The 13,067-nt window shown below is 39.1% G+C and overlaps 1 protein-coding gene across 12 annotated transcripts in view; it reads left to right on the forward strand.

Moving 5' to 3' along the window:
* Window positions 1-13,067, forward strand: part of LOC127377067 (neural cell adhesion molecule L1-like protein) — a 50,097-nt gene that overhangs the window by 17,723 nt on the left and 19,307 nt on the right. For all 12 annotated transcript variants that reach the window (XM_051424647.1, XM_051424653.1, XM_051424654.1 and 9 more), the window contains 16 exons: window positions 949-1,133; window positions 1,705-1,813; window positions 1,972-2,159; window positions 2,298-2,420; window positions 3,972-4,142; window positions 4,473-4,511; window positions 4,686-4,800; window positions 4,918-5,099; window positions 5,234-5,368; window positions 5,802-5,942; window positions 7,407-7,518; window positions 8,248-8,414; window positions 9,210-9,375; window positions 9,857-9,981; window positions 10,181-10,285; window positions 12,505-12,702. In XM_051424647.1, coding sequence (XP_051280607.1) covers window positions 977-1,133; window positions 1,705-1,813; window positions 1,972-2,159; window positions 2,298-2,420; window positions 3,972-4,142; window positions 4,473-4,511; window positions 4,686-4,800; window positions 4,918-5,099; window positions 5,234-5,368; window positions 5,802-5,942; window positions 7,407-7,518; window positions 8,248-8,414; window positions 9,210-9,375; window positions 9,857-9,981; window positions 10,181-10,285; window positions 12,505-12,702 — 2,233 coding nt within the window. In that variant the 5' untranslated portion in view covers window positions 949-976. The remainder of the gene's footprint in view (window positions 1-948; window positions 1,134-1,704; window positions 1,814-1,971; window positions 2,160-2,297; window positions 2,421-3,971; window positions 4,143-4,472; window positions 4,512-4,685; window positions 4,801-4,917; window positions 5,100-5,233; window positions 5,369-5,801; window positions 5,943-7,406; window positions 7,519-8,247; window positions 8,415-9,209; window positions 9,376-9,856; window positions 9,982-10,180; window positions 10,286-12,504; window positions 12,703-13,067) is intronic.

Raw genomic sequence — 13,067 nt, forward strand, 5'->3', positions numbered from 1 at the left:
ACCCATTTGGCATTGCCAGTGCTCCCGCCACAGTCTCAGCACTGTGAGAACTAAGCCGTGAAATACTGACAGGCTTAGACCAATTTATAGTCTGCCATCTTGGATCTAGTGATCGTAGCAGACAGCAGCTTTGTGCCAGTCGGGTTTACTGTAAGCATGCCATGCAATGCCACCAGCCATGGCTTTACAGTTCAAAGGGTAATCTCCAGACAAGTGCACTGGTGTGTTGTGCTACAACCTCACAACAATAGGAGACAACTGACTTTGAATGGCTAGTGTTCCCAATGGGAAATTTTGCATAAATTGGGCACAGGTTTTTTATTAAATGGGCCTCAGTAAAGAACTTTAAATGTCTTCTTTTTTATACACAAAATAGTCAAATATATTTAATGTGAATGGATGATTTAATTACTATGATGAAAATATACAATTTCAAATATTTAATTTTAAATTATGTAGTCCTTTGCTGATACTCTCTACTAATCCTTCTTGACCGTTCTGCCTTTGAGTGCTAAACCTTCATTAAATTCCTTTACAGATAATCTACATTTACTTGCAAAACATCATGAAGGCCATCATTCTTACCCTGAGGCACACCCTATTTGAAATAAAACTCATCAGACGAGAACATATTATAATCAGGATTGTCATAGAGAAACACTGCAAAGTATGTAGGTGTGACAAGCTTTTATGTTGTCAGATCTTATTTATGTATTTTTTTTTACTTTCACTTGGCAGTCAGCCTAGTTGTATAAAATGCCCGTTTCCAACATTGCTACCTTAAGTGTTATTATTCTAAGCCCATTTAGAGCTAACCAACTCTCCCTCTGTGATGTTCATTCAGTGCTGCATTTCTGTGATTACAACAGATGCTTGTAAGGCCCTTAACTGTTTATCCAAGCGGAATTTGTTCGACTTATCATGTTATCATGTTGTTGTTTTTTTCAGGTCCTCTCTGCCTTGCAAATTCCAAGTGATGCCAGTTGATCTGCATCAACACGTTCTCGTAATCCCTACTGTCTCCGTTAACCAGTTGAGGGTGATGAGGGTGATGAGGGTGGTGGGGACCCTGCAGCTTGTTCTGCTTCTGACCTTGACCTCCCGGGCAGCGGGCTTCAATATTCCTCTGGAAGGTAAGAGTGTCATGATACTGATTAAGGTCATGCTTGTTGTAATCTCCAGTTAATATCAAGAGTTGATTTACATGTTTTTGATTGGCATGCAAAACAAAATCTTTATGATCTTATCTGTAAGTTGAACGGGTCACTCATTGTGTAAATTCAGTCTGTTCTGAGTAACAAAACATTTGTCAGAAATGTGTGTTCATCATAATTTTGGCTGATCATCCTGCTTGAGTGTAAATGTTTGCAGCTCTTTAAAATGATGACTTACAAATAACAACTCAAAGTAAATTGTTCAAGTCACAAGTGTTGCAGCAGAGCTGTCTTTGTTTAGGGCTAAGAATGCTTTGCAATCAAGTTCTGGTGTGCTATTTTAGTTCAGTGTCTATCTAAGGCACCCTATTTGTCCAGCTTATGCATTGTTGTCATAGAACTTCGCCATGTACTGACTTCTCACCATCATACAGGGCAGTATGAAAGAATCGGAAACAGTAGACGAAAAATCTTGTAACAAAAACCTAATCATCAATGTTAATATTGAACATTTTTGTGATCATTTTGTATGTTTGTTTTCATATAATAGTGGAACAGCCTCCAACCATAATAACTCACACATCTGGTCCAATTGTTGCCCTTCCTTTTGATAACACCGTAAAGATCAGGTGTGAAGCCAGGGGCAACCCACCACCAGAGTAAGTGATACCGCAACATATTCTCTATCATAAAAACAAAACAAGGAACTGTATCACTGATTTAGATCAACTGTGACAAAAGATCATCACTTTGATCAGTTTCATTAAACAATTTGTATATCAGTAATGAACTGAAACCTACTGTATATTTTTTTCAGATACAAATGGACAAAAGATGGCAAAGTCTTTATCCCTCCACACTTCACAACAAACAAAACCAACCACAGTGATGGCACTTTTGTCCTTCACAACAAGCACCTCCTCCAGTTTCAGGGTAAATACAGATGCTACGCTTCTAACAAGCTTGGAACTGCCATGACGGAGGAGATTGAACTGATTGTTCCCAGTGAGTAACCTTTACAAAAAAGAAGCTCATCTATAATGTGGAAATGCTTTTCCACATCACTATATAAGTGAATTTTCTTTCCCAGTTTTCATAATGAGGTTTTCATTTTGTTTGATGTCTGTTTTCTTTTTTTATTAGGTATTCCCAAGTTTCCAAATGAAGGCATTGATCCCATTGTTGTTAAGGAGGGAGACCCAATCATCTTGCACTGTAACCCTCCAGAAGGTGTGCCCCCACGTCAGATCTACTGGATGTCTATTGGTAAGCCAAGAAGCGACTGTTTATGCTTGTATGCTTTGCAGAAGTGTTTCTACCTGTATCGAATGTCCACACTTGAACAGAGAGGGGTTCCATAAATCATACAAGTGGAGATAACATCGCACACTTTTACCTAAAAGGCATTCTTGGTGGTACACTTTGGTGTACACAGAAAAAGTGATGAAATAGAAGTTCAAATCCTGGCTTCTTTCACTCCTCCGTTTACCTTGCCAATTGTAGCACAAGGTGGCTATTTCAGAAATGTAAAAAACACAAGATAGAGTATTTCATACGCCCTTAGACTGACAAGTTCTTTGTTTGAAGCACACTGAGGCCTCATGAATGTGAAGCTGGTATTGGATCACGTCCATTTCAGGGTGAGATAGTGTAGATAGTGTAAAGGTCTGTCTGCACTGAAGTTTCTCATAGATGAAAAGAGTCCAAAAGATGGCGAGTCCATGTGCTTTAGAAGAGGCACGTCCTCTGGCTGTCCTCACCTCCACTGGCCATTAGTGAAGTTAGCATTGACAGTAAGAAGAAAGGTAGACACTTGAGGCCCACAAGTTTACCTCACATCAGGCGCCTTTTCCCCACCACTGCCAAAGAAAGTGACTTACTGTAGAAAAAGTTCCATCTATAGTGCTTTGTCAATAGGGGCTGAGTTTTCTTTCCAGCCCCTTGAGAGCTCCTCAAAACCTCCAACAAACCTGTCTGATGTCAGAAAGAAAAATATAGGCTATAGAGTTTTTTTAGGGGCTCAGAAGGACAGGACCTAGAGGCATGGAACAGAGTGAGTGAATACACTTAAACAATTCTTGTTTTAAAGTTTAAAATCTTTATCTTTTACTTGTAATTTTTCACACATGTATATATTTCAAAATAATCAAATATAATAGGAGATACGTTGATATATACATTGCTCTTCTGAAAAATACAAATACATCAATGAAAACAGTGATCGTGTGAGTCGTTACCTCCAGCATATTATCTCTGCATGCAGTTCAGTGCTTGCTTTGTATTAGTGACCCATCTTTCCCTCAAGTCCCATGTAAGATAGATCAGAGCCAAATATGTCTTTTCTTATGAGTTTGCTTTGAACACTGACAAAACTACGAATGACTTAAGGCTATGTCTTAAATGAAGCTGTTAGGTACTGTGAATGGGCTGACCAAGGAGTGACACAGAGCGTCGCTGACCCATGCTTTAAATAATGGCTCTATGTAAACCAAACATGCTGTAACAGTGTTCTTAAGAGTTCACCGGCTCTATAAAAGGAAACTCTTTAGGGCACTTCCATTTATATCTTACGTTAATGGAAAGGATGTTACTAACGTCTATATGAGGCTACGCTGCAGTTTGTTATCATGAGACACAGAGGTTGTTGTGAAAATAAGGTTTTACCTTTTACTCCTTCTGGTGCCCTGATGGATGCATTTGAGAGGTTCCGTCCAATTTCTTACTAGCCCCAATAATGTCAACAATATAGGTTGACATTATACACAGCTTGTCTACATTGATTGCACATCTTTCATACAAATATGCTCTTTTTTTTAGGTCTCCAGCACATTGAGAAGGATGAGAGGGTTTCCATGGGCATTGATGGCAACCTGTACTTCTCAAATGCCTTACAGAAAGACAGCCGGCGGGACTACTGTTGCTTTGCTTCCTTCCCGAAAATCCGAAGAATTGTCCAGAAAACTGCGATGGCTGTTATTGTCAAGAGCTGTAGGTTTACAAAATTGTCTGTGTGGCTTTAACCAAAATGCAACCTGTTGTACGACTGCAGCTCATGTTATCATGGCATCATAGACAGGTCCCTGAGAAGTTAAAATACAAAGAAATGATACAAAAGTGTGAAAAGACAACATCTGCATGTATTTCCAGTTATTTTTACTGTTATTTTTAAGATGTTCCTGAAATGGATACCAAGAAGCAGGGCTTGCCTTGTCATGTTTATGCTCTACAAAAGTCTAGATTGAGCAATACATGCCAATGAAGACAAACCATAACCACCACTACTAGCATTATTCTCACAGTGTTTTGTTTTCGTTCCAGTGAAAGCTGACAATGAGTCTGCTGACAGCGTCGATGCCAGTGAGTGATATTCACACATCAAAGCCTTCACTGTATAAATCAAAACACATTTCAACACGCAACATATCTGGCTTGCTGCAGATCAAATATTTACTTTTTTCTATGTAGATTATCTGATTAAATTAGATTTAAATTATTCTTATGGCTGAGGAAGAGTGTTCTCTATGTTCGAAGCTCCTGAAGCCCCCCCAGTGAGAAAACCTGGCCTGTTGCTGCCCCCTGGTGTTCAGACAGAGAAGTTGCTGTTGAAGGGAGAGCGTCTGCAGCTCGAGTGTATACCACATGGATAGTATGTATACTGTACATGCTGTATCATTGCAACTGCAGCCACATTATCATACGTATAATCTATTATCATATTTATTTGCTATTTTGGCTTGTAAAATGTTATCGTTTCAAATTATAGTCCCACTCCAACGATAAAATGGATGAAATTGGGAGACAAGATGCCCTCACGGACAAAATATGACAACTATGGAAAGCTATTGATCATCTCTGCTGTGGAAGAGAAGGATGGGGGGAAATACATGTGTATAGCTGAAAACTCTGCTGGAAAGGCTGATCACTATTTTGATGTAATAGTGGAAGGTAGGTCAACACCGAGAGCTAGTGACGCATGTATTTATGGGTGCATTTGTTTTAGTTTCAGAGAGAAAGCTGTTGACACAGAGATGGCAGTTGTTTTGACTCAGACCAACAAAGCTCTTCTTAACATCTCCCAGAGCCGCCAAAGTGGCAGACGGAGCCTCCTCAGAGCCAGCTGAATGTGAGTGGGTCTGATGTTCACATCAAGTGTGCGGTCAGTGGAAAACCATCGCCAGTCATAACATGGAGGAGGAATGCAGGATTGTTCAGAGGTGAGTGGGAATAATTTGAGCTGTGGTTTTATGCATCTTTTGCCACTGGGCAGGAGGAGAGAGCAGCGAACAGTTACAACAAACTTCAACCTCAAGTCCACAAGTAGCTGCTCTGCTGGGTGTTGTTTAAAGCTCATGAAATGCAACTCCAGTCTTGCAGGAGTGGTGTAGTCAAGAGCTGCTGTATATCAGAGGGCTGATACTAGAGTCACAGTATACTGTACATTGGCACAATAAGCAAAAATAAACTACAGGTTTTGCAGTTATTTTTCCTAACTTTGTTGCATGATTGTGATGTGATTGAAAGTATTTCTGTAAAAACAATACTTTTATCAGATCGTTTTAACTTTCAAATATTGACATCTGTGTTTGTCCTAAAAAAGCATGTTGGTTGTGCTTATTTTGATGTTATGCGTCTGTATGTTGCTTTCAGATGACTCACAGAAGAACAGCCGAGTGCTTGATGACACTTTGATTATCCACAACGCCAGACCAGAGGACAGCGCCGTCTACCAGTGTGACGCTTCCAACAGTCATGGCAGTCTTCTGGCCAACATTAACATCATGATCATGAGTGAGTGTTAGAGCAGGACTTTAGCTCTGCACAGCCAGAGAGAACATGCTAGCTAATAAACACAGTGGCTTCATTAGGTATACCTGCATCTGGGAAATGTTGTGTAGTTTGTGTGGGCTTAAAAGAGGCAAAATATTAACCCTCTTTATCATCCTGGAAGCATTTGGCTAAGGTTAGATTATAACCATGATGTACAAAGCCTGGGCAGCAGCTGTCTTTCAGTAAATTGTATTGGCTACAGCAAGTATGCAAACATTTTTCTCTCTTCCATCACCCAAATTGGTGCTCACATGCCTTTTTAGCCTCCTCTGCTTTTTGGTTGACAGTAGTAGAAGCAAGTCTGCTGCTGTAAATAAAAGAAATCACACCCAGATAGCTATAAGATTTTCTTCAATTCTGCTTCTGTATCCCATCTGTCTCAATGTTCTACAACCTGAGCTGTAGCACTGTGTGTTGTACTAAGGTGTGAGTGCATTTCTATTGCGCTTTTGACCAAAAGGCACTGGCCCCATCAGGAGCAATTGTTTGGGTTCCCCACTCTACCTCCTGAGCCACATCCGTCCTTGTTATATATACTACCTTGAAGAAAAATCAGTCCACTCTGAGATTATGTAGCTTTAGTATTTCTCACTCATTCTATGAACCAGTTGATTATCACATGTCACTCGAGTAGTAGATATTAATGTAAATGGAGGTTTACCTAATAAAAAGAGGCCTACTTATAGAGAACTCCCTCTCAACTCCCAGCATGCCTCTGTTCCACTAGCTTCTGTAACTTAATGCGATCTCACATTCAGCATTTAAGAAAAAATGAAGGGTTTACAATCTGTATTTTAGCATACATGAGTACTTACTATAGTCCTTAATATGATAATCTTTGTGATCTTAAAAGGTTACTTAAAGACTCATTTGTTGGCATCCAAATAAACTACAGCTCCCAGGAACTGTTTCAACACTGCATGTCCATGATATCCCCCAGCAGTCTCTACTTGTGTCATTTTAGCTGTAATTTCTGTTGCGTAAAACAACAATACCGTTCAGTCCTCTCTGTCCTGTTGCTATTACAACCATGCAGAGCTGCAACTTGCTATTTTCGATTATTATCAATTAGTTTATTATTTTAGTCAGTAATATTAACTAAACAATGATGTAATGTTATACAATCATCTACACAAATGGAATGAACCATGTGGCTTACTGTAGAACAAGTTTGTCCCTACATGTTCATCATTTTACAGATTACAAATGTCAATGGGATTTTAAATTCCTTACTCTGGCTCTCTATAATATATGTTATACCTCTTGAATTTTTACAAGAGGTTGTCATGCTCATGCATGCATTTGAATTATATCTTTATTTGCAGTCAGCTGTTCTTCAGCCTCTATTTCTTTTGAAAGAATTCTCAAAGGCAATAACTTGATATTTGACCAGCTGTAATCTCTCCTCCTTCCCCTTGCACTTAGATATGGCTCCTCGGATACTGACAAGGGACCACCAAGAGTACGCTGTAGTACTAGGAGGGGACATTATCATGAACTGCAGTGTTTTTAGCTCTCCACCACCCAGCATCTCTTGGTAAGTAATCACCAAGTGTTAGTCTGTCTTGGTGATGTCTGTCATTCTTGAGAAGTTTCACAGATCATTTTAACACCTGTTATTAAGATCTTCACACCTTCATTCAGTGTGATATGTTTTCTTCAGGTAACTGGTTTTATCCATGTATTTACAGCACTATATCAGTCAGCATTGTGCATTGTGCAGATGATGAAATTCCTCTTCCGTTCCTCGAAATTGGGCTAATTAAATCCTATTAACTACCACTGCAGCTCTGCTACAGTTCTACAAAAGGGAAATAGGATCTCAGACAATTCATGACAAAACACTCTTAACTTTACAAAGACCCTCACAATATCAGGATAGTCCTATTGGATATTCCAAAAACCCTAACCATGTTTTGCTTTATTTTGGATTGTGCTGTAACTCAAACATCCCTGATTAATCAGAAACTAGGAGCTTCTCTATTTCAATCAATTGAAAATCAGAGGATTTTGTGGCACTGTTTGGAAGAGAAAAGCTTCATCTGAAATAAAAAAATTAAAAAAGTCTGGTGTAAAGAACCAAAGACAAAAAATTTAGGCTGAAATTCCTAAATGCCACCTTAACTGGCAAGGTATGATTTGCTCTTCTGCTGCTGGCTAAGTTGTACACACACACACACACACACACACACACACACACACACACACACACACACACACACACACACACACACTCTAAAACAGGTGTGAAAACTTTCTCTCCTAGGGCCAAAGATGAGACTCCAGTAACCACAGAGGGGGGACGATTTGCCATTCTGCAGGACAGATCTTTTCAAATCATCCGTGCAGAAAAAAACGACAGTGGGAATTATGTGTGTGTTGCCTCAAACACAGAGGGCAAGTCGGCTGTCACTGCTGTGCTGGATGTGAAAGGTATCTCGGCAACATGATTAGTGTTGACTTTCTTAAGCAGGATTAGCACTAGTCACTGCACACGATTAGTCATTGAAGGGCCAGTTTTCAACAGTTTTCAATTGTGTCTACATGCTTGGTTTGACTAGGGGTGGGGAGACGACGTTTTTTGTTATTCAAGTGAACTGACCCTTTAAAATGAAAGTCACTGTGGTTATAATGTGGTACAACTACACTTTGTATAGTACTCTTATTACTGAGACAGTTTTTGCAGGTCATTTGTTCAATAGAGGGCTTTGGCTTCTATACAAAACCACATAACAAAACAGTGTTACGTGGTTTTGCATTAAGTTTAATATGTGGAAGGTTGAATCCTTTTTAACATGCTCAGCTTAAAGTAGTCTGTCTCTGTTAGGTCATTTTACTGAAAAGCCAATAAATATCTCATTGTCTAGACTTTAAATTCATCTTTCATTGATGTTATGAAAAACATGCAGCATAAATAATAATCTGGTGGAACATATTTAGAAATATATTTTTCATGGACATTTCATAAATGCAAATTACCATGGAAATTTATTGAGCAATAACAAGACATTTCCATTTTGATTACCCGTTTCACAAATCAAAGAGGCAGTTACTGCGAGAAAGACTCATTTATAAAGTAAATAATTTGGCTCAACTTCAAATATTCACATCCTTTTTGAAGCATGCAGGAATTTTGAATATAATAATGGTCTCTGGCTCCAGCGCAACAAGACAAATATCATTATATTTTACTCTTATCTGTTTTGTCCCTGCTTTTTTTATCTTTAGACCCCACAAAAATAGTAGATCCACCTCGGGAGGCGCAGATCATCAGTGGGACCACAGCCCAGTTCACTTGCCAGGCAGAGTATGATAAAAGCCTGCAGAGCACCTTTGAGGTGGTATGGAGGAAGGATGGGGAGAAGATCCCATTGTCATTTGAGGAAAATTCCAGGTAGGTGGCTGTGGTTTTGTAGTGTTTTCATTAGTTCTGTTCTGTTAGCTTTGTTCAGTGTCTTTATCTCTGCTAATACTAGGGAAGAGAAAATGCATGAAAAATCCCAAATGTTCCTTATCCAGATCAGTAGAGGGTCAAAGGCGAGGGGTTGGGGTGGGGATTTGGGGTTTTGTTGGTCTTTTCTCTGCTTGATGAATTGATTGATTACCTCTGCCGAGGAGGATATATTTTTGTTTGCCTAGTTATCAGGTAGTTTTAGTTAAGCCACAGCTCAAGCTACTGCACTTAGCACATATAAACCATGATAGATGATAGACATTGCAATGTACATTTCGATGCAGCTCTGGATTGAAAAAAAAATCAGTAACCATGTAGAGGATTGTGCAGCCTTGGCTGAGGTACTGTACACTGTACTCTCTACGTGATTGATTGATTTAATTTGTATTCCAGCTTTTAATGATTGTGCTTATTTGTTCAGATACTTAGTGGCTGATGGCTTACTGCAGATCATGAATGTGAACCTGAGTGATCAGGGATTTTACACATGCATTGCTAGAACCAGCCTTGATGAGGACAATGCCACTGCACTGCTCACCATACTGGGTAAGAGGGTTTTGTAAATAATATAGTATAGAATATCATTAATTATTCATTACATATTCTTTGAAAGGACCTAGAATATAGACAGCGATATAAATAATTTTAAACAGGGTGTTGCATTGGGGTTTGGATGTCATGATCATGTTTAAACACTCCAGATGTTTTGGTTATTAAATTGACCATCAAATGTTTTGTGTTGCAGACGTTCCTGATGCTCCAAAAAATTTAACGATTCTTGAGTTAGAGAGTCCGAGAAACGTCAGTCTGTCTTGGGTGCCCGGGAGTGATCACAACAGCTCTGTAACAGGTAGATGTTAATGTAGAACATAAAGTCTGAAAGGGGGTGATGGTAGTTGTGCTAAATAATGTAACAGAGAAAGGTGTGTGCACCCATACCAGCTCTGGACACACACTGACTGAGCGAATATAACAGAATATTGTAGAATAGAATAAATTACAACTTTATTGTCTCACCAGAACTAAGTTTTTCTTCACTCACCATCAAGACAATAAATAGCATTATAGTATATAGGCAGGTTAAATTGGGCACATAGGCATGCGCTCTTCTATGTCATCAACTTCACACATCTTCAGTAATGTATGTATTTTTACAATTTTCTCTGCCTTATTAATTCAAATGACTTAAACATGTTTTCTATATATCTGTAGAGAACATAGGCCTAAATGAGGTGATGTAAGAACTTCCAAATATCAAACATTTTACAGCGTTTTTTTTTTTTTTCTGTTAGTGGGTTTCCTTAAAAGCTACCCAGCAGACCAGTCACCTTAGCCACTTGTCAGTCTGCCAGCACAGATGGCAGAGTGATAGGTAGATGGCAAGTTAGGGAGAATTTGACATGTTTAATAACAATGCAAGATAGTTGGCTGTAGCTTTCCTCTAATCTTTGGCAGCTAACTGCTATATTCAGCTAGCCTGCAAGCTGTAGTTCGAGGTTAAACTGTAGGCAAGCTAGCACATATTGAAATCTCTCAGCACTGTAAAATGATATCAGTTAGATGTTGTAGTCTATGTGCACACCCTGAATGGGAGACCCCCAACAACCTACATGCGCATACACAGTCTAGAAACTTGGGCCAATTTCACCTGCTTTGTTCAGTGACTGCTGTTTTTATAAAATATATCTTACACAGGAGTAGGTTGAACTGCATCAGCTAAAGTTTGCAGACTGTGGTTCAAAACTTGAATATAATTGTTCTTTGATGCAAGTTAATTCAGTTACAGCACATCACTAGATGGTGTCATGTCTCCTGTGTTGTGAAGATTTAACAAATTCAGCTGTTGTGATGGCTGTTGAGTGGAAACTAAAGTTCTTTAACAAGTGATGGCTGCAAATAGTTGTGAAGTGCTGAGGATCCTGACAGGAAGCTTGTGTCTCATTGATGCTTCAAAAAGGGACTCATTTATTTTTGGAACTTAGTGATGATAAGAATTTATATCATTTGATAAATGTATCCTGTAATGCTTGTAATGTTTATTAGCTTTGATGTGTGTTATCTATGATCGGAAATTAGAGTAGACATGTCTGACTAAGATTCTTTGTTAGATTGAAATTTTGTTGTCATTATATTTGTTTAATTAAACATCATGGAGCAACAGACATCAGTTGTAAGGCCAGCTCTGTTCTAACCGATATCTGTGGATGACACAGTTTGGCTCGGCACCAGGTGGATGTGTGTAGAAATATTCATTAATTAATTTGCCATGGAAATTGCCAAAAGCCATGGCTGTGTCTGAAATCACTCCCTCATTTACTCATTTATAATTCCCTACATGATAAACAGGTTCTCTTGGGGAGTAGTTATAGAGAGATTTTGGACACATATGAAGCATCCTCATTTTAGACACGCTTACAGGTGTAGTGATGCATAACTAATTTACACATCTGTCATTTCAGGAACAAGGATGAAGCTATGCATTAGGGGATTTTTGTCAGTAGTAGTTCTAGTTTAGTTAAAGGACCAGTGTGTAGAACTTAGTGGCATCTAGCGGTGAAGTTGTAGATTGCAACCCATGAATACAGCTCACCTTCCAAGCCTGTAGGAGAAACTAAGGAGGCCATGAATCTCCCAAAAAATGCAAAAGGCCCTACCTTGAGTCAGTGTTTGGTTTGTCCACTCTTGGCTACTGTAGAGTAGAAACATGGCAGTTCAACATGGCGGACTCCGAGAAGAGGACCAGCTTCCTGTGTAGATAAAAAAAACAATTCTAATTTTCAGGTGATTACACACTAATGAAAAGATATGTATATTATATTTTATATTCCATTTCTGCCAATAGATCAACCTAAATGTACACACTGGAACTTTAACTCAATACTCAGAATGTTGAAATACCCTTTATTGATTTAGGGAAACATATACACTACTAATATAGTGTATAGTGGACTGTACAGTGAAGTGAAACAAATACAAGGAGTCTAATGCATGATCTGTGAGGAGTTGTGATTAGCAACACGTATGGTGATAACTAAATGTGTATGTCTCCTTTCTCCTCCATGAGCACAGAATTTATAGTGGAGTATGAGGAGAGCCAATGGGAGCCTGGCAGGTGGAGGGAGCTACAGAAAGTCCCTGGTATCCAGGCAACAGCCGAGCTGGCACTACATGGACACCTTAACTACCAGTTCAGAGTGTATGCTGTTAATGCTGTTGGACCTGGACCCCCCAGTGAGCCCACTAAGAGACACAAAACACCCCCTGCTGGTGAGACTTGCTCCCTTTAATTAACATTTTCTGCTGTGGTTATCTGTTGATTGTGAAAGTATGCAAAGTTTTAATATTTCTTTTGAAATGTGCAAAGGGTTGCTGTGTGTAGCCAGCTTTTGGCCACAGGAGTTTGGAGCAGTTGGGGGTGTGGATATTTTTGGATCTCAGGAGCCCTTTAAGTCCCCAATTGTTAACTCCAGCACATGTTGCTGCTTAACCTTGGCTCATGCGTATATATGAAATGAGGATATTTGTATTACAATTTCCAAAGAGTCTGTTTCAGCTGAACAATATGGATAGATATTTGTATTTTAGCAATAAAAGACTAGATAGATTAATTATAGAAGATTAACTCATTCGTG

The sequence above is a fragment of the Dicentrarchus labrax genome, unplaced genomic scaffold, assembly GCF_905237075.1.
Source record: "Dicentrarchus labrax unplaced genomic scaffold, dlabrax2021, whole genome shotgun sequence".
Taxonomy (NCBI): Eukaryota; Metazoa; Chordata; class Actinopteri; family Moronidae; genus Dicentrarchus; species Dicentrarchus labrax.